Source organism: Heterocephalus glaber, unplaced genomic scaffold (assembly GCF_053883595.1).
Source record: "Heterocephalus glaber isolate CG9 unplaced genomic scaffold, H.glaber_assembly_v1.0 deba00000621, whole genome shotgun sequence".
NCBI lineage: Eukaryota > Metazoa > Chordata > Mammalia > Rodentia > Bathyergidae > Heterocephalus > Heterocephalus glaber.
In genome coordinates, this window is record NW_028258153.1 from 15,295,028 (window position 1) to 15,317,633 (window position 22,606).

The 22,606-nt window shown below is 35.8% G+C and overlaps 1 protein-coding gene across 11 annotated transcripts in view; it reads right to left on the reverse strand.

The window, feature by feature from the left end:
- The window catches only part of Unc80 (unc-80 subunit of NALCN channel complex), a 219,931-nt gene that overhangs the window by 193,637 nt on the left and 3,688 nt on the right, over positions 1 to 22,606 (reverse strand). For all 11 annotated transcript variants that reach the window (XR_015449083.1, XM_013074516.3, XM_087205796.1 and 8 more), the window contains exons 3-7: positions 21,876 to 22,032; positions 20,764 to 21,065; positions 13,486 to 13,609; positions 10,948 to 11,021; positions 7,596 to 7,735 (exon numbers count right to left, since the gene is read on the reverse strand). Coding sequence is in view for 10 of the 11 variants with exons in the window: in XM_013074516.3 (XP_012929970.1) it covers positions 7,596 to 7,735; positions 10,948 to 11,021; positions 13,486 to 13,609; positions 20,764 to 21,065; positions 21,876 to 22,032 (797 nt within the window). In the remaining variant the exon portion in view is untranslated. The remainder of the gene's footprint in view (positions 1 to 7,595; positions 7,736 to 10,947; positions 11,022 to 13,485; positions 13,610 to 20,763; positions 21,066 to 21,875; positions 22,033 to 22,606) is intronic.

The following is a 22,606-nucleotide window of genomic DNA, read 5'->3' on the forward strand; positions in this document are numbered from 1 at the left end:
CTACACACAAAGTTTATTTGACTGAAAATAATTACAAAGTGTCTAGTTAAGTCCTGTAGGCCTTAACAACTTTCTAACAGAGCCTGTCAGTTCATCTGATGAAGGGCTGCAGAACAGCAGGACTCATGAATAGGGCTGTGATCAGGGACTAAAAACATGTCTGGGACCTGTGTAATTGAAAATTGTTGAGTAAGCTCACATTTCAATTGCTTAATATTGAAAGAGACTCCATTTGAACAATGATGAATTAACAAGGCATTCTGTAGCAAATATTTACAAATGGAAGTACCTGTATTTAATGTGTTACTCAAGCACTAGCCATGCAACTTTAAGTTCCAGCTGTACTGTTTTGAATAGTCACTAAAAAGCAGGAATGATCAATTTGGTTTCATTTAGCATCATTATCAGATGTAATTAACTAGTCATTAACTGATCAAAGTCATTTTAATTAGCAAACTAGCACATGAGGCAAATTTACATAACTGGATCCAAATGGTATGGGAGAAGCTCAGCATATGACATCATGGAAAAGTTATTTCTAGCCCTAATAGTCTATAATACTATAAGTTATTTAGTAGAAAAAAATGAAACTTTTAATAAAGAATCTGAATATAGCTTTTCTGCTAGGTGACATATGTAAAAATAATAAAGAAAAATACATATACAAGATGTTAATGATGTTTATATATACCGGATGGATTCATGGATGAGTTCTACTTATTTCTCAGTATTTTATACATTTAAATAATTTTCTATAATTAGCATCATACAAAATTATATTCATAGAATAAACAATATTATAATGAAAAAGATTTTTAGAAAAGGTATAGATTGGTTTAATGAATTTTCCAAGTAGCAATGTCTTCGGAAAACAAAGTTACTGCAAGTGTTAGAGGGTGATAGGAAAGAAAAGCAAATAAGATCCTTGGAAATAACAGGGAGAGAACTGTGGAAATCAGTCTTGACCTATGCAATTTTTAATGAAGCATAAATTAAGTCTTTGCATATGGTAATTAAAGATGAAATCTCACATTAATTTTAAAACTAGCTACCTGTACATCGTTTGCAGCCTGCAAGAAAGAATAATGTTCAGTTCAGTCAAGGTCAGAGTAAAAGACTTGATAAATTGGATATGTTTGATATAAGCAGACAGTTTTTATTGCTAGGATATTTGCACTGCTTTGTTATTACAGTTCTCTTCATTTATGATTAATATAAGAACTCTTCCAATAAAGACATATTAACGTTATTAACATTTTCTGAAAGGTCTACCTTGTTCATAATTTCCATGGTAACCAATGGCTGTAGCTAGGCAGAGAGAACACTCAACTCATTTCCAAAGTGCAACTGATTTATGTCTAATTTATACATGTGGATGTATGTATACTGTGGGTGATTTAGTGCATATGTCAAGAAATGCATATTTACGTAGATGCCTGAATGCAGTAATGTCACAGAGCAAAACCCAAAACAAAGTCCTTCACCAAAGATTAATTTTGGATATTTTAGTTGGTTTTGTTTTTATAGGCAAATTAGATTGGAACCACTTCAACTTCTGTTTGTTTTGTCAGAGAAAAAAGCATTATTTATTGTTTATATTTGTAACTTTATAATGCTTACAACTGATAAGAAAAACTATGAAGAAATATAAGATTATGGATGTTTTATGACTTCAAGATTTTATCTTGACATTGGCTTTTATATTTTTTTAAATGTCAGGCATAAACATGGTATTTGAAGTAAAACATGACTTACTTTTATCCAAAATAAAGTTAAAATATTTGGAATTTGCATAAAACAGAATTAGTCGTGGAGGAAGGTTTAATAATTGATATATCAATTAATAATTATATCAGTTATATCAATTATTATTAATTGATCTATCATATATATACATGATGGTGATTTTACCATTATTTCTTTTGTAGCTGGCCTCCAAGATTGCTCCCAATGATCCCTGCTTCCTGGTATTTATATCCAGTGTAATCTTCCACACTGTATCAGAGTTGGTTGGTGTGATCCATAGAACATAAAAGGAGTACTATAATAGTATGCCCTTCAGAGAGTAGGTTGTAAAAGACACAGAATCACAGAATCTTCCATTTGGGTAGGTCTCTCTCTGTCTCTCTCTCTCTCTCGCTCTCTGATAATTTGTTTGAGGGAAGGCCAGCTTCTGTGTCTTGTGTGTGCAGCCTCGGGAGAGGCTGAAGGCCTCTGGTCACAGTCATCTGAGTGAACCTGAAAGCAAGTCCTCCAGCCCAGCTAAGCCTCCAGATGACTGCAGTTCCAGCTAACATCTTGAGGGACCCTGAGTCACAATCACTTAGCTAGGCTGGCTCTGAATTTCTGATGTTCAGAAACTATGTGAGAAAATAAATGTTGTTGACTTTAAACTTCTAAGATTTGTAAGAATTTGTTATATAGTAATTGATAGCCAGTACCGATATCAGAATCAAGAAAACTCTAAATTGCAGGAATGGCTGTGGAAACTTGAAGAATGTGGTTTTCAAGAAAGTGTAAATTTCCTTGCTCAGATTGTGCCTAGAAATTCTGATCTTTGAGGAGGCTTCTGTCAAGCATTTGGTGGGAAATAAGGAACATGTTATTGGAAAATGCAGGAGGAGGATCCTTGGTATGTGCTGGTATAAATTTTCTTGCTGTTACATGGAAAAGTTTTAAAGTGTGCCCAACAAACTAGGTGATCTAACAAAGGATATTGACAAATAAAATACTGAAGATGCCTTCTAATATCTTCTTGCTGACTACAGTAAGTTGAAAGAGAGGAAACATGAACCAAAGGAAAAACTATTAAATGCTAAAGAGATGGGACTTGGTAATACTGAAAATTATCAGCCTTTCCAGAGAGCAAATGATGCTAAAATTTAAAAATGGCTTAACCATAAATTCTAGGGAGCTAATGGAAAACCATAGATTAAGGACAAAGCCAAGAGTGAAGCTATAAAATCATTTGTAAAAACTAAGATCATACCTTATAATATTTTTTCATCAGACAAAAGATATTCTAGAGACTTTGATAGTATGAATCAAATATATATAATCATACAGTTAAACCTTAGATTAGAAGTAATGTGTTCTGCAAGATGATCAAACATTTCTAAGAAATTTTAATTTGATAAACAACCAATGCAATATGAGTAGTATGTCATACCAAATGTCACATGATCATAACTGGACTCTCTCTCTCTGCTTTGATACACAAGTGCTTTGGATTATAAGCAGAATGAACTATTCTCACAGAACAAGGTTTTACTATATATATATACACATATATATACAGTATATATATGTGTATATATATACACATAATATAAATAAATATGTATATTTGGAGGCCCAAGATGGAAATGAAATGATGGAGTTATCTCAAAGACATTTGTGATGTGAATTGAAATGAAGTTATCTCAAAGAGATTTGTGATGTGAATGTTGTCTACTTTAGTGGACCTGGATAAGATTCACAATAGATTCATAAAGGTTTTCCTTTTTTCTTTTTTTTCTTTTTATTTTTTTTAGATTCATAAAGTTTTTAAAAAGAATTATATCAGTAAAAACAATCCCAGAGACAGTACAAATGAAAAGATATTGTTGGACACCCAAGATTCTATTGCAAAAAGCAAGCTGAGAAAGTTACACAGCTATAAATACATGCCACTTTTCTTGCAAAAGGAAAATTTCCTTAGCAGGTAGAATTAACAGCCCAGAGAGTATAGCCAAGAGCCATGGGACTGAGTTTTAGTCAAGGAGCTTCTAAGATTTGTCCAGCTTAATTTCAGAGCTGTGTAGACCAGTGCGCCCATTTTCTCCCTTTCAATACGCACATCCCCAGTGATTATCATATGAGTCAGACAGCTTCTCTCTTGAGTCCATGGCATTTTAAATAATTGGTGAACAATACATATGCAATGGACTAGAAGAAGGCAAAACTGAATGCAGATACCAGTTAAAGCAGTTGCAAAAACCAAGTAGGAAATAATAAAGATCTGAACTAAATGGGACAGGGGAGAAAGGAAAGGATTTAAGAGATACCAAGAAGGCAGAATGTAAAGAACTTGTGGTAGAATGAAACTTTAAAATCAAGTGATCTAGCAGAGTTTTGACTAAGATGTTTGGGTCAAAAGTAGTGTCACCTACTGAAATAGAAATGAATGAATAAATGAATACCTCAATAAATACCATAAATGTAAAGACCCAGGCACTACTGTACATATATAGATGTCCAGTTAGTTGTTGTTACTCTTTTTGACTTGTGTCCTAAGTAACTACGTTTCTCTCAAAATCTGATTTAATTGTGTCATTGATAGTTTGTGTCATTGTTGTCTTTGAACAAAATGAAAGTCTTTGGGGGTGGAAGTGGTCATGATGGTTACTTCTTTACAAGTAGAAAGCCAATATGGGAAGAGTTTGTATATCTTCGAGAATAGACCTTAGGAGAACCACCCTTGGTTCCCATCTGATGGTATTCATGGCCTTTGTAATCTACTCTTGAATTCAGGCACAGCCTATGACTTGATAATAATCAACAGAATACAACAAAGGTAATGAGATGTCATTCCCATAATTAAAGTACCTTATATAACAAAGGTGATGAGAAGTCACCCCTGTTATATGATGTTGAAAAAAAAAACACCTCTGTATTAGCAGATTGGAATTAGAGCCAATTTCTGCTCTTGGATGATTTCGAAGAAGTAAGCTGCCATGCTGCAAGGTCGCCTATGTAGAGGAAGGCTCAAGGGTCTAAGTACAGGCCCCCATCAATATTCAGCAAGAACACAGAAACTTCAGTCCTATAACTGAGGAAATTCATTCTATTATGATATTGAAGGAGTTCATAAGTGGATCAATCCTCATTCGAGTCTGTGAGGAGATATCAGCCTGGTAAGCAAAGAATCCAGCTAAATTATGCCTGGACCTCTACTGAAATTATGAGATGATAAATATTTGTTATTTTACATCACTAAATTTGTTTTAATTTGTTACACATAAAAATAAAAGCAAATCAAAAATTCATACAAGAATCATAGACAGAAGTTAGAGAAATACCAAGTTTGATCAAATATAAGAAGGACATTTGACTAAGCAGAGCTATCTAAAAACAAAATGAACTTCGCTAGGGCGTATTACATTTCCCATTATGTAAAGTGTTTAAGTCAATGCTGTTAGTCCATCAGCTAGATGATAAGGGACTGTACTGGTTAATCTTCGTAAGGTTCCTTCCACATTAATTTATTTTAATTCACAGACCATAACTTGGTGCAATAGATCAGTAAAGCTTTATTTCTCCTCCCTAACTGAAATTTTGTACCTTTTTATCAATACCTCCTTTTTGCCAGCCAACAGTAACAGTCTCTAGTAACTGCATTCTACTCTCCACTTCTATGAATTCAACATTTTTAGATTCCACATGTGTAATATGATTTTAACTGTTCATTATCACCACTGACCTGGTACAATAAAATGATGGATAAACACCATCTCCCTTATACAACCAAAGTTGCTGACAAAATTTCAAATTCTCAAACAACAGATTATTCAACTAGATAACTTGATTTTCTTTCCTTTTTTTTTTTTTTTTTTTTTGGTGCCGGGGATTGAACTTGGGTCCTTGCGCTTGCACAGCAGGCAGCAAAAACACTGAGCTAAATCCCCGGCCCAAGATAACATGATTTTAAAGTTCAAGTAAAGACATAAAAATAAACACATTATTTACTCATTATTTTAAAGAACATAATATTTTGGTTCAAAATGCTTGTATTTATATAGCATGATGTTATCATAATTCTAGGAAATCTTTCCAAAACACAGCATGCATATAGCCTGGTTTGGGTGTCAGATGGAAGTAAACGATTTAAAAGTCATCAAACAAAAAGGTAAGTCACGTACTGGGAGGAAAAGCTGTGATTCAGTTTTTGATAAGGAATTTTTATCCAGAATATCCAGAATGGAGACTCTTAAAACTGAATAGTAAGACAATCCACTTAAAGTGTGTGCAAAAATTTGAATAGACACATCTCGGATCAACTAATAAGCACATCGAATATATTTAACATGATCCCTCATAAGGAAAAAGTAAATAAAAACCACAATTAGATCCCATTACATACGCACCAGAATGACTATAATAAAGAAGACAACAACAAAAAAAATGTTTTGGAGGATACAGAGGCACACACCCTCATATGTGGCTGGAGAATATAAAATACTGCAACTATTTTGTAAACAGTTTGATAGTTTTTAAAAAATGAAACATAAATTTTCTGTATAATCCAGAAATTCTATTCCTAGATATTCATCTAATAGAAGTGAAATCCTATGCCCATACAAAAAATACTAAGTATACAGTGTAGCAGCATTATTAGGAATAGACAAAACATAGAAACAAAATATCCACCAACCAATGAATAGATAATGTGATAGATCCAAGCAACAGAGTACTATTCAGCCACAAAAAAGGAACAAACTACTGAGCTGTGCTATAATGTGAATAAACCTCAAAAACCACTGCACTAAGTAAAAGAAGCTAGATGCAAAAGCTACAAACTATGTAGTTCCATTTATATGAAATGTGCAGAAATATAACCCAATTAAAACAGAAAGTATATTAGCAGTTATCTGGGGTGAGGTGCAGAAATAGGAATGACTGTGAATGTGTACAAGGGATCATTTGGGGTAGCAGATATGTTCTAAAATTGAATTATGGTGAGAGTCGCACAATTTTGTAAATATACTGACAATCCAGTTGAAAAATTAAAGCAGGTGAATTTTATGGTGAATAAGGGGAGGGAAAGGGATTGAAAAAAAAGAAACAAACTGCAGTGTGTACATGTACAGACTCCCCAAGACAAGTGATTACAAATTTCATGGACTGCAAACAAGTACTAATAAAAAATTTTTTAAAGTAAAAAAAAATGCATCTCAATATAGCTCCTTTTACCTACTAGACTGGAATTAGATAGTAACTAATAGACTGCAATTTTATTTAAAAGTATAGATATACAAATGATGTGAGGGCCTCTTGCCCTTTAAGTAGAGTGACAAGCTTTATGAATCCACATATCCATAATTTCAGCAAGGAGTAGGCAGAGGTAGACTAGCACTTATTCCTAGAGAAGGTGTTTGCAAGCAAATTCATTACGTACATGAAATAATGATGACAAAATGAGGATGTTTACAAAGAGCAGACTTTGTAATTCCCAAGCACTTTTTGATAGCACCCATTTCAATACAAGGATGTGCTGGTACAGAGTAAGTTTATACATTAAAGCAGATCTTTTTAACATGTCTCCAACACAATCTCTTGGTAGTATCACTAGGTTTCTGCACTTAAATATTTAAAATAGTATCTGACTCAGACAATTCATTAAATTAGACACGTCTCCCCCACTTCCACTCTCATAAATGATAGTCATAGCATGTTTCTGTAATTAATTATCAGATTACATCTTGGCCAAGAATATATAAACACTTATCATGCACATACATATTTTAAAGAACAGAGGCTATGAAAGTAGCTAAAATACATACGCCATTTTGGTAACTGGGAATACCAACTAAATCCCTGACATTGCACTCATGTACCTGGAATGGGATGGCCCTCTTTCCTGGGAAGTCTGGGAGGACAGGCTTCCATCAAACGAGTTTACTCGGTGACAGCCTGAACTTGTGGCCTTGGGTGAGATGGAATCAGACTGGAATGTTTCACAGACCACCTGAAGTCCCTTTCAGAGGTAGAGACAGAAGGTTAGTTTTTCTCCTCTTTCAGTATATTCTCCAGAATTAGATACTATATTGCACACATAGTTACATACATGAAATTTTTCCAATATACTTATAATGCCATAGACTAAGGGATTTTGACTCTGCCTAAAAGGAAATGGAAACAGAATTCTACAGTGCAACTGTGCAGCTTCCAAGCATTAAGCTGAGTACTTTCATAAATTTTATTTCAGTTTTGCCCTTAATTCTTTTCTATTTCACTTCTATATCCAGTATCTCCAGAAAAGTTGAAAGCCCAACAATTCATCAAAGATATGTCAATGCTGAAAACTGAAAAGAAGTGAGAGACTAAAGACTAGCAGAACTTAGGTTTGCAAATTGAAGGCAGTACATGACAGCAGAAGGGCCAGGTTCTAGTTTTCTCATTATTCATTGGAGGGGAGACACAATACATTTTTTAATGTGATATAATGACCTTTAGTCACAAGTACACACTCAGCAATTCTCTTACAGAACAGCTTATTTTAATTATATTTAGCTGATAAATATAATACTGTCCAGGTAAAGTGAGATATGTTCCCATAGACATCACAGATTAAATTCTTCATTACAGTACAAAGACCCCAAAAAATCTATTGCATAATTTTAGCCCTTATACTTTTTATTTTCAAACAAAAACGAAGGAATATTTCAACCATGATTTATGAAAACCAATCATAGCTAGAAATCTCACAAAGTAACTCTTCTCAGCTTGATTAAAGAATCCTTAAGTTGAGTGTACTGTAAGTGATTCATGTTAGATGATTTGGGAGATTTTTTTAAAAATTAGAAGGCTAGGTGTGTGGCTCAGTGGTAGAGCACTTGTGTGGCACGTGTGAGGACATGGATTGGATCTCAGCACTGCACCTCCTCCCCTACCAAAAAGATAAACCTAAATTTTAAACTCAAGAGTTTACAGTTAAGTTTTTTTTTTTTTTTTACAGTTAAGTTTTAAGAACAGCGAGAACAGGCTAGAGTAGCATGTGCAATAGAACTATAATCCAAACTGCAAACAGCTGGATATCTGAATTTAATGTTTTAGAGGCGGCATTAAAAATATTGAAAGAAACATTAAAAAGAAGCAGCTAAAGTTAATTTTGATAATACATTCTGTTTAACTTTAAATTACCATTCAACATTTAATATTAACAGTTTTAAGAAAATGTTTATATTTTTTGGATACTATGTTTTCAAAAATCTGCTGTGCCTTTTAGCCCCTCAATGGATTCATATTGGGCATAGCTCAAGTGTTCAGTAGGCACCGGGACCTAGAGGCTACTTATATTGGACCATAATGCTTTAGTTTAATTAGACAAGAGTTCTGGAGATTTGAGCTCTCCACTGGTTCTTCAAGGATAAAATTTAGACAGCCAACAGGAGGAAAGAGATCATTCCAGGGTGAGGAAGCAGTGTGAGCAGACTCCTGCTGAGTGAGCATGCTCCCCATGCAGGGGACAATGGTTCACTAACTAAAGCAGTGAGCACAAAGCTGGTCACTTAGAAAGTGTGAAGCCAGGTAGGGGAAGGCACAGTGAGCCAGGGAGGGGAGCTTGATCTCGAGGTGATGGCCAAGGGTCCTCTATAGGTTCCCCAGGAGGAAGAGATACAATAAAAGAATGGTACATTGCATACAATGGCCTCGGTGGAATGACAAGGTAATTAATTAATGGTGCATTAAGACTAGTCAGGCATTACTAAGTATATTTATGTTTCAAGCCAGAAAGACTAGTAGTAAAAGATCCAATTGGGTGGTTTATACTGTAACCAAATTATGAGATTTAAAGGGTAGCAGTGGGCATAGAGAATAAGGAGCACATCTTAGAACATAATGTAAATTAATATGACAGCAAAAAATCAAACTGAGAGGATTGAGCATAACAAAATATGAGATCTATATACGTATTTCATTGTTCTTAATATGTTATCACTTAAGAGATACACAATTAAAATATGCACCAGTGAGAAAAAAAAAGATTCTGTTAATTAAACTAGGGCACTTGATGTATTATCAATGAAAACTTAATTTTACACATAGTGAAACAGCTATTTTAGACCTATGTAGGCATAGCTTTTGATTATGTATTCAGGGCTGTTAGTATTTAAGTTTTCCCAAATAATAACTTCCTCTGTATCCTAAGTGTTATTTTATTTTTAAAAAGTATTATTTTTTTAAAACTACTCCCTCTGACCTTCTAAGTCACTGACTCTCATGGAGCAAATTTCAATGCTGGAAATGACCCAATTCTTGCTGCATAAGAGTGACTCCCCCATGAAGACTACTACCAACAGGATGATTGCAAGAGGCCCAAGACTGTCAAGCACACACAATTGCAAGATGTGCAATGTGAAAAATATGTACATCTTAAAGCATATAAATCATAGTGTATGCAACTGTTCAGTAAATGGTAGATATAGTAGGACTCTAAAATTTCCAGTTTGTGGGGAACAGTATGATAATCCTAACAAAAATACATCAGTTGAAAAGAGGATCCACTTTTAATGGAAAGCAACAAGTTTTGCTTTGTACATCTTGGATTTTAATTGGCGACTGGTGATCTAATGACATATTAAGTTAATAGCAATATACATTTCTATGTGGCTTTCATTTCTTTCTTTCATGAACCAAATGTGACAAATTTACTTTGAATTACATTGTTTTATCTTGCACCTTCTGTTTTATGTGGGTTACATATCGACTCCTCATGAAACTTTAGATACCTTAAGAGACAGGAATATATCTTAGGCTTCCTTTCTACTCCTCCTCTCCACTTCCTGAGACACTATTCCACCCGTATTAGAGTGGCTTAGTAGACATTAGAGTATTTAATAATGACTGAGACAGCAATGATACTTTAATGTGAGATGAGTAATGATAACTAAAGTTTATTGAGTGTTACATGGTAGCCATTGATATAAAACACTATTTTTCACATACTAATCATTGAGATAAGACACTAGTCATGCATTGTCTTGTTCAGGACTTCTACACTTTTGGGAGATGCATCACATTAATTTTCATACTTGACTGATAGAAAATCTGAGGATGTAACAAGCTGTACATTCAGGAAAAAGGAGAGGGCTTTGAGCTCAGTAATATAATTCTAGACTCATGTCTTCTTGTCCATACTACATCAAAGAATTCCTTTTTTTCTTCTCCTGATTGCAATAAACTAACCTCTCCATATCCTGTGTCTTGATTTGGTGATTCACAGGTCTGACTTTGACTGTTGATAGGAGAACTTCTCTTGGCTGCAAAGATAAAAGAAATTTCATCATGAATTTGTAAGATTATGAGTTCCTTTCATCTGATAAATTCACTTTATTTTAAAATAAAACACATTTTAATAGATCATTATCATTTTGTGATTCCTGTTGTAAAAGAAATCAAATATCCAACTAAAAAATCTTAACACATCCAGGTGTCAATGTAGATATTTGGCTCTTCAGTCTGATTCAGTAGATTAAAGTGCTAAAAAGTTGGCAATACTAAAAATAAAATTAGGTAATATTTATTTATAAAGTACTATACAGAAAGTCCTGTTCTAAGCATTTACATTTATTAATTAAAACACCCCTTTCAATAACCCTGTAGTACTGATAGATTATTGTACTCATTTTACAGATGAAGAAATTAAGGCACAGGGAGTTTAACTTGCCCAAGCTCACTTAATGGTTACATGAAGATTATAGTCCAGGCCGTCGACTCAACAGTCTGTGTTTTAACCAACACATTAAATTGTCCCTCAACTAAGAGTCAAGCTAGTTACATCTTTATCCTGGGATCAGAGCTGTGGGGAATTAAGGTGCCAAAGCCTCACTTGAATGGTGAGCAAATGGGTCCTGAGAAGGAAAGGGATTTGCTAAGGTCACCATGTGGCACTGTTCTTTCTAGCCAAGCTGTCTCAGCTGAGACAAAGCACCACTCAGATGCTGAGCATCATTTCAAATTCATAGGGATCAGGCACAGGGGAAAGAAAACAGCCATGAATATCATCCAGAAACCAGGGGAGTGTGAGGTGAGTAGTGCAGGTGTTTACATAGACGGATATGATTTCTTAGCAGTTTTTATATCTGTGTTAAATGAGAGTTATGTGTGTGTGTGTGTGTGTGTGTGAGAGAGAGAGAGAGAGAGAGAGAGAGAGAGAGAGAGAGAGAGAGAGAGATAGCATGTGCAAGCCAGGTGCTTTGTCTCCATCACTGAAGGAGGGAGGAATGGAGGGAAAGAGGGAGAGAGGGAGACAGAGAGACCCAAATTGGAAGTGACTGCTGCCCTATACATATAGAAGAGTATAGAAAGACTAAAAAATTGTTTAAAATTAAATTTCTTTAGCCAATATATTATGAATATACAGCTTTTTCACTAAAAAATTTTATTATACTTAAGCATACTTTTTCCTCCAATTTCTATTGTATTTTGTTTTATAAAAGTCTTACATCTGTTCTATATTTAACTCTCCAATTGTTTAAGTTCAAAGTGATTAGCCTTTCCATCACAGGATGTGAAGTCGATTTCTGGTTATGACACTGCTTCTTAATTAAGTTTTGATATCTGTAACTATGACAGAGCATCACTCTTGAATTTATGATATATTTCAAGAGTTAATGTTTTATATATGTAAATGGCATAATTAATCTATTTTTGATATATCATTTGCCTTTCAAAATGATTATATTTATCATTATAAGCACCTTATCAAATATATAAATAATACAGCACTCCTTGATTACACAATTCCTGAACAACACGCATTCTGCATCGTTATATTAGGTTTTGGGAGAAAAGTATGTAAGAACTTGCTTATAGTTTCCTTCCATTTATAGAGTCCTTTTCATATGCATAATTTTCTCTTGTTTGCACAAAAACCTTACAAACTTAAGCAAACTGTATACATATATATGTGTGCATATATATTTCAATTTTAAGATATATGCATGTATATGCTTCTGTAGATTTTCCACACAATGTCTTTTTAAAATTTTATTGTTGTGTTGAAAAGAGAGTTTGCTAACACTTACTATCCTGTAAAATGGGCACTTGATGTGCATTCTCATTTACTGCTTACTAAGACATCCTGCAAGATGGCATTGTTATCTCTTGGACATTGACGGAAATACTCAGGAAAGTTAGGTTACATATCCATAGCAAGAGATATATGTGTAGTATATATGTAGTATGAGCCTCCTGTGAACTTTGTCATCATGTTATGTTTGTTCTGCAATTCAACAGTAAGACTCTCTCACTGGACAATTCCCGAAGTGAAATGGTTTGATGCAGTAAAACACTAAGATGAGATTGTTAAGGAGCCTCTACTCCATCTATGATGATGATGATACTAATTATAATAATAGCTTCTGCTTACTCACCATGTACCAGATACTCTTCTAAACTTTTACATATATTAACTCATTCATTCCTCATATTAGTCCTGTAAGTACTATTCATATGACACTGTAAATCACATCTTACAGGTGAGGAAACTGAGGCATGAGACATTTAAATGACTTACTCAAAGTCACATAACAGAGAAGCATGTGTCCTTGGTTTAGTGTTTCTCCTATGTGAATAAGCCCTGTACCTTGGACACCTAGACAACTGCCAGAGACATCCGCTTCTTCTTAGCTTCTTAAGGGCAAATCATCCCATCACCATTATTCCCATGTGTAAGGGGATCCACTCTTACCATCTCACTAGGTAGGTATGTGAGTCACAAACCTGTAATGATGTTCCTGATGGGCTTTACCAGAGCTGTGAAGCCAGAGACCTCAGGCTGTCTGTGCTCCCACATCGGCTGCCATATAACAAGACCACTGGCCAGTCGGAAGGTGAGGTCAGACTCCTAGGGACAGAGAAAATCTATGTGCAGTAAGTGGCTTCTAGGAACTGGTGAAGGGACCAGTAGATGCATCATTCACAAGATTATTTACTGAGTGGTTGATCTACCAAACCTTTCAGGCTCAGACAAGCATTTCTAGGATAAACCAATGACCCTGAGTCACAGAGGTCTGCTTTATGTAAAATAAAAAATCAATCAAAATGCAGCTTTGAGCAATGCAGGGGAACACACAAATTATTGTTTTTTACTTGCAGTAATTGAGACCTATTTATTTCAAGAGTCTTGGTAGATCTCTCCACTTGTGGTTATCATTATAATTCCTCTTAATTATTTAATTGTCCTTATTTCTCCCTCATAGGCAATATCCCCAGATGCCATCTATTTGAACTTTCTACATATTTTCCAGCCCATCTCTCCTACATTTTATGGAATCAGGTAAATACATTTTGACCCTTCATAGTGTGTTATCTTGTAATGTGGTTCTATTAATACTCTTTAACTCCTTGAGGGCAGGGATACTGGCTGGATTGGGCTGACTTTACAACCCATGCTCACACAATTCATCTATAATTGAAGATCTCTTTTAGCAACATAGTCTCTGCTTCATCACTGCATTATTTTGAGAGGCTGAGGTATTTGAAATTCAGTCTCATGTTGTATAAACCAAAATATACAGCATTGTAAGATTACATCTTAAACAATTTTGCCTCGAAAAATCATGTAAAGAATGCACATGCACAGAATGTGACCACAGATTAATCAACACATCTAAAACCTAAGAATTCGCTTAGGACTGTGATTTACAACCTTGACTTGATTATTATAATCACTTATGGAGCTTTTAAAACACAGGAGGCCTAAGTCTCACTTTCCTCCCCTACTCAGACATGTTAAATTAGAATCTGTGAGGTTTTCTAAAACTCCCCCTAGTGATTCTTAAAAGCAGCCATCACTGAAATCCGCTGAACTAAAAGGATAAGAGCTAGGAAGAAATTGGAAAAAGAAAAAAACAAAAGTGACTGAAAATGGTGAATCAACGTAGCTGAATATCAAGCAATCTTCAGCTGAAAGGCTGATCCAATCTCTGAGTAAGTTCACACATTGGTAGAGCAATGGTTCTTCCACAAAGCTAAAAACTAGGCTGGGTCCTGGCCCCATTTGCAGCCAAGCCACGGCAATGCTCACAATAGAAAAGCCTCTAGGGGTGCCTGTGGAAGTATGAGCACAACTCACAAAGCATTTAGTCAAATTCATTCCACATTTATTCTACAAATATTTATAGAACACATACCATGCACCTGGTACTATTCTAGATTCTAGAATACAACAGAGAACAAAGCGTATAGAAATTCCTGCTCAAAGTACAAAGGAGAAAGAAAGAATTTAAAGGGATGTGTCAGACAATGTACTGACATCTTGAACAGGAAGGTCAGGGGAAGCACAGTGAGTAGGTGTCTTTTGACTAAAGATCTAAATTAAATAAAAGAGCTTCTATGTAGGTATCTCCAGGAAAAATACACCATGAAAGAGAATCAACAGTGCAAAGGTTCTAAGTTTGCCTGGGTTGTCAGGAAACATGCACTAAATTGTGTGCCTGATATCAAGAGAATAAGAGTAGAAAAAAATAAGATCAGAGAAGGGCCAGATAATTTACTGTCTGATAGGACATAGGAAGGACTTCAGCAATTACTAAGAAAGAAGGAAGACATTGGAGAATTTTGAGTAGCAGTGGCTTGACTGGACATATGTTTTAATAGATTTATTCAAACTATTGGGAATGGTTTGAGAAATGGCAAAGGTGGATGGACAGATGAGTTAAGAAGTGGTTTTTATCACCTAAGTTAAAGATGGTTAGGTGACGGTGCTAATAGAAAAATGAGAAGTGGTAAATTCTGAATATATTTTAAAGATATAGAATTTGCTAATTAGTAGGAAGTAAAATGTGAGAGATAAAAGAGTGTGAAGAATTTTTGGCTTTGCCATTGATAAACATGGCCAACATAAGGAGGAGCAGACTTAAGAATTTCAGAAGCATGACATACTAAGTTTGAGATACCTATTAGACACTCAATTAGAGATATTAAGAAAGAAGGTAGACAAAAAGGTCTGGGGTTAGAGGACAGTAACCCAAATTCCCTTAAAATGGACATGGGAAAGTCTGCATGGCATTATCCAGCAATCAGAGAGTTAACATTAAGTAAAGCATACCAGGTCTGTCTGCAGAAATTCAAATATCAATTGACCTGGTTTTATTAATCTCTTAGTTTTTCTGAGCACAATCCTTTTCCATGATTCTCATAAGTAATCTTGACACAAGTAAAACTTCTATGAAACTACTATAGGAAATGCTAAGATCTCTTGTACAAAAATCCTAGCCTTCAACATCTGTTCTATCAGTGTGACACTTAGCACTCCCTGACAGCTACCATTATCATTTTTTATTTGATATATCCCCAGATGAAATATATTTTTGAGGACAAGTTGAATTATGAGCATTTCTTCATGATCATAAATGCTCAATTGTTGATTAAATGAGCATATTTATATTTTATTCAAATAACAGCTACTAAATCAAATCACTCTTCAGGCTTGAATACCTGCAGCACCCATGGGCTCCTCCCTGTCATGTTACTATGTTCATTTGCAAATCTTTTTAATTGATGAAATGCATAAACTCTGGGGCCTTAACTTCTTTTCTAGAGTCTCCTTTGATGCAACACCCAGTGTCATATGACACATATGACCAGCAACTTGACAGCTGGAGAAGACACTATTTTATCCTTCAGACAGTTGTGGAGCAGATGGTCTAAAAATGTCCTGAGAAAAACCAGAAGTTGTAAATACTGGTAGAATCTTTTCAGATGCTTTTCTTGCTTTTACTGAAGGTCTGTTCCTATGATATCTCAAAGCAATTCTAAATGTATTTACTACTCTTAGAGAGATTTAATCAAACAACTATTATTTTAAATTCCATTTTGAAGTTGTTTACTTTGCATATATGGATTTTGCTAAAATCCTCTTGGAGTCCTGCATGTTGTTTTGTTTCCTGTTGTTTCTCCAGTACTTTATGTAATGTCTAGCACACAGTAAGCACTCCAAAGTATTTGTTCAAGGAATAAATGAGTATCATAAAATTATAACATTGTGATACCATATAAATTTTCTATTTAACAAATAATTATGACTTTCACTGATAACATTAAGTTTAGCCTAAAATTAATAGTATATTTGACAGAATTTTCAGACTACTGACTTCACATGAAATATTTCAGCTAATTATAAATTAAAAGAATAGCAAAATGTACATTAAATAATAAAGTCTTAGAAATTAATGAGTCATTTACATTAGTTATTTGCTACTTAGTGAATTGACTCATTCAACAAATATTAAGTACCTCCTAAACACAGAAACTATGTCAGCTACAATGATAATTATCATCTTCAAACCATTCAGAATCTAGTGGGAGAGAAAAGCACATGAAGAGATGACAATGACAATAAACTATGTATAACAATAAAGATGTCCTTACAATATTACGGAAATAGAAAAGGAGCAAGGATGAATTTCATATAAAGTCCTAAAGAATGGATAGAAAGTTTTCTAGGTAGAAGAGTCAAGTATGAGAACATTCCAGGCAGCAGGACCTGTTTGCAAAATGGCTCGAAAAAATTAAAAAAAAATTTATATTCTTGAGGAGGCTCCAAACATCTGGATCTCACACACAGAAGTAGTCAAACATGTTGTAGAGAGCCCAGTGTACCATACTTAGGAGCTGGAGTTTTACCCTCTGTATGATGAGAAACCAACAAATTATCTTAAGCATATAGATCTATGCTTTAGATAGATTGTTTTGGTATTGATGTTGAATTATATGGGAGAAGCCAGGAGATTATGAATCCAGGTAGAATGTAAGAAGTCTAAGTAAGAGATGGTGAGAACTTAAATTAAGGTAGTAAATAGAGATGAGAAGATGTGACAATTTGAGAATTATTTAGGAGACAAAATGGGTAGGATTCTGTTATTAGAAGCTTGTGCAGCTAAGGATGAGAGAGTAAGCGAAGGTCGTTTGAGTTTGTGCAAGTGATCTGAAACAGAATACAGGGACAAAGCTCACTGCAGGGGACCCTGAAATGCCACAGATCAGCTATTTGGAGAAGTCAGTTGAAAATGTGGTCCAGAGTCCAACAGAAGGGTCTGCTTTAGAGATGCAGAATTAGGTGATCTCAGACTATAGAACAGAAATAGTAAATGAAACTGGGGTGAGGAAGGGGCTCTTCTGAAGAAAAGATGTTGTAAGAAGAAAAAAGCGGCCAGGATGAATTTCTGGAGAACCTCAGTGTCAATGGGCCAAAGAAGTCAAGCTCACAAAAGAGATAGAGTGGAAATAATTAGGGATGCAAGAACAACTGAGAGAATGTGGTGTCATCGAGAGAACAGAAAGATTCAAGAGAAAGGCCTGATGCTATTTCAAAGACAACTGAAATGAGTACTCAACAGCTCAGAGATTAGGCTCAACAGCTCAGAGTCTATGTAGTCAAAATAGCTCCAGTGCGAAAACTTGAAAAAATTTTGCAGAAAGTCAGATGGAATTGGATTTGAATCTAACTTTGGCTATTAACCAGTATAACTCTTATGTTTCCAAACTTCAGCTTCCTTTCCAGTTAAACAGAAACAGAGATACTCACATTCATGTGGATGGTTGTAAAAATTAGAAACGATGTGTGAAGATATTTGCCATGTAATGGTGGAAAGCAAGAGCAAGAGCAAGAAGTTGAAGAGTCAATGGAAGGAGAGATTGTGGAGTTGTGGACTCAGGCCTTGACTGAATTCTGATCTCTCAGTCCTCATACATGAGGCTCAGCCTGCAATACTGTGTGCAATGCTGAGTGAGGACCTCAGGGAGTAAAGCCAAGGAAAAGATCAACAAGCTGGTGGCAGCACACTTCAGCTATCACAACTCTGTAGAAGCACTAGTCTGGTTGTGTGGTTCCCCAGCAGCGTGTAGATCTCTGGGGTAGGAACAGAAAAGGTGGTGTCTGGTTCTGATCTAGGGTTGGAAGGTTGAAGGGAAAAGTATGTTAACAGTGCTGGTGAAGGGCAGTGAACATGGGTGTAGAATGGACACGAAAAGACAGGCCCAGGTGCAGCCTGACAACCTGCAAGCTAATGAAGATCTAGGGCACCAGTTCTCAATCAGGGATGATTCATTTCCACCAGACTACCTGGGGACGCTTGGTGACCTCTAAAGGCATTTGCGTGGGTCACAGTTCAGGAGAGAGGACATGTTACCAGCATTTTGTGGATAGAAGACAGGGCGGTACTAAATATCTTATAAGACACAGAAAAGCATCCTACTACACAGAAATATCTGTCCCCAACTGCCAACAGTGCCAAGGCTAAAAAAACACTGATGTGAAGATTTTATATTCTCTAGCAACACTGAAAAAGGAAATATCTTTCTCAAATGGAAAAGACCTTCTGGGAAATGCATTGACTCAATACTATTTATTCTCAGTAGCATCTAGAACAACATTTCCCTCGTAGCAAGGACAAAATGACAAAACAATAGGCATGATATAAAAATAGCTAATAATAATGATTTACTATTTATCAATCACTGTGGAGTGTTGTATGCATTTTCTTACTCCTTCATAAGTGTTCCATTTCCAGGCCACAGGTAAAACTTATTGCTTTCTCAGTTATCTATATTTTCTCCTGAAAGACTAACTGCTTCTCTACATTATTACATAATATCTACAGTAATAAAATATCAACCTCAAAACCAGCTAACCTCGTTCATGCTTGTCTGTGTTTCAGGCTGAGTACTATAACCTGTTCAATCTTCACAATGCCCTATACATTTATTCTAAGTCCAATTTATACTTGAGAAAACTTGAGGCTTAAATTAATTGCTCGATGTCATACAGCAGGAAGCAGGAGGTATTGAATTTAAATCAGTTTTATGTTTCCAATTCTTGAATCCCCAGTCACGTCTTCCAAATAAAATGACAACCAGTCTGAGTAATCCTTTTTTCCCACATTTTTTTTTCAGTGCATATATCTGTTGATACACAGACAACTTTCTGAGCTATTTCTAAGAAGAATTTTTTTCCTGTCCTCTCCATTTTAAGGACTACAAATCCATATTCCATTGCTGTTTTTAGCACTTGGACAAGCTTCTGATAATAACCTGGATTTTCTCAACAAGTGAGTCATTAAACACTTTTTGAGAGTGTCATATATGCCACACACTAGTCTATGCACTAAAGATATAATTGTGACCTTGACACACTACATCCCTTTACTCAAGGACCTCTGTTCAGGTGGGAGCAACAGGCAATAAGCAAGTGCACAACCATGATAATTCAGGTTGCGATAAGTGTGAAGCAAAAAAAAAAGAAATAGGATAATATACTAGTGGCATAAAAGTAGTCAAGGAAGAACTTCCAAAGGTGTTGACACTTGAATTGGGAGTGAACTGATGAGAAAGACGTGGTCGTGTGAAAATACAGGGGTAGAAGGTGGGAGTAGTTAAAAATGTTATAGAATATGGACAGGATAGTGACTACATCTATGTAGGGAAGGTCAGAGTAAAACCTTCATGAAAACAATGACATTGAAGTTGGAATTTGAAGGAACATGAGAGGAAGAGGGAAGAGAAAGGGGGGCACAGAATACAGCAAGAATATATTCAGGGAATGGCTCCAAACTGGATCACCCTGCAAGTCAAATTTGTCTCTATAATTCAACATGTGGTATTGATGAAAATGAGTGAAAGAACAAGCACTCAACTGATATTAGGATATTAAATGGCCCCTAAGGCTGGATCATGAGGTAGTTAGTAGAGATTCACAGTTGACACAGCAAGAAAAGAATGTAGATCTTTTGACCTAGATCATGCTTGGCCTTATAGACAATGTTTAATATGTTGGGCATTATTTTGAGGCATGTGAAGAAGCACTGACTTTTGAGTGAGTAAAGGATATATGAAGACTTATATTTTTGAAGTAATGTTTATCTGTTTAGTAAAAAATAAAACTTTCTGTACCTGGGCTTGTTATAAGATCATACGAGGTCAAGAACAATGGAGTATGGAAATACCCTTGGAAGCCTCATCTCTATCCCACCCTAGGCCCGGCACTGTCTTCCTGCTTACCTTGATCCTGTGTACCAGGGGAGCAAACAGGAACACAAAGAGCTCCACAGTAGCCATGGAGTTCTGGAAGATCTTTCTTCTGCTGTTTTCTTCTTCATCATTAGAGCTGCTTTGGCAAGGCGGCCCTGGGGAACCCTGGTTTTCAACCTGGTGGATGAAAGCGCTGCTACTGCCACCCCAGCTGGATCCTCGGTCTGTGCCCCCAAACCGCTCGCTGTTGCAGTCCTGGGGGGCCTCCAGGAGCATCCAGTGCAAGGTGTGAAGGAGTTTTGTCTCAGCGACGCCCAGTTTATCCTGGTGGCCTACACAGAACATCCACACAGCCAAGGAAAGCTAACATCTGTGACCTGAACAGTGGATTTCAACTTTTGATCTGGGAAAAATCTTTGCTCTGTGCCCCACTTTCCCAGAAGACACTAACAATTCTCCATATTACTAGCAACAACGGCTGGCAGGGCTCATTCTTGTTTTGGGACTTTTCTTATTAGCTGCAATCCCTGCAATATAGCCTTCAAGGATCAGATACCCAGATATGCTACCAAACAAGTGGCATGGTGCAGGCTCTGAAGATAACGACTATCTATTTTGGACAACTCAGTCTGGAAAGGTCCCTTTATAAAGGTAATATTTAAACAGAGACCTTAATGAGGGTCACAAAAGGAATGGAGAAGGGTGTGTCTTCTAACAGGAGATAGATGGCTAGGACATATTGGCAGATGAGAAAAACAATTTGCAAAATAATTTTTATGAGTACACAAACATACACAGACACACACACATACACACTCACTCGCATACAATACTACACAGCTAGGGAAATGTCTGAAGAGAATATCCCAAAGAGAAAAATCCCTAGCTTTTCCTTACCTATAATATTTTAATCTTTAAGAATACATTCAAGTGTTGCTTTTTAAGAAATAAAAACAAGATAACCAGTTCTCTCATTGGTAAAATGGAAATCATGATGATATCAATGCAAGGGAAATTTGGGGAGAACTAAATGAGATAATCTGTGCACAATGCCTGGGATGACAGTAATCACTTGATATATGTCCTTATGAGTGTTTGACATAAGGGGGAACAAAGCAATAAACAAGCAACGCAGGACCAACCTAGCTTGTTCCTGTTCGAAAGGAGGGTGGCCGTACAGTGGAGAACATGTGGCAGAGCAGCTTGCACCAGTTCCCATCTGGAAATGCTCTGGATGGCTTCAGAGAGGGCAGGAGAGAGCCCGTGCAATTTGTTTTCAACCAACACTCGTTCAAAGGACTGTAGGTTAAACAAAAGCATGTAAAATAAGGAACTGGAAACTCTAATTGGTAAAAATTATACATGGAGGTCCCATCAACTGGAAATGATACAATCACTGGATCAAAGAAGATGCCCTCATACTGCATATCATGTATGAGTTGACTTTCAGTGGGTCGGTTATAATTTCCTATTTTTCTGTCCATTTGCAGGCCTCTGATCCAAAGTATATGGCTTGAATTTTTAAGCAATCCTTATTTCTGTCAAAATCAGCTTCCTCTAATAAGGACTATAACCCCATGAGACTCTTTTGAGTATAATATTTTGTAGAATGTTATTGAGTCATCCAAAGGGACTGTCACAACTGCAGACCAAAATGAAATGTGATCCACAAAACTGTCTTCTGAGGTGGAATTTATGTCAGTCTGTTCAAAACATATTAACTAAGACAAAGCTCTTTCAAGAAATATGGTTTTGAGGTTCCTGATTTATTCCATGTTCCAAGCAATGATCTGACATAGAACTCTAGTTACCCTAACGCCTGGAAAAATCAAAGAACACTTACTGTCCCTTGAATACAAAAAGAATGGGGCCG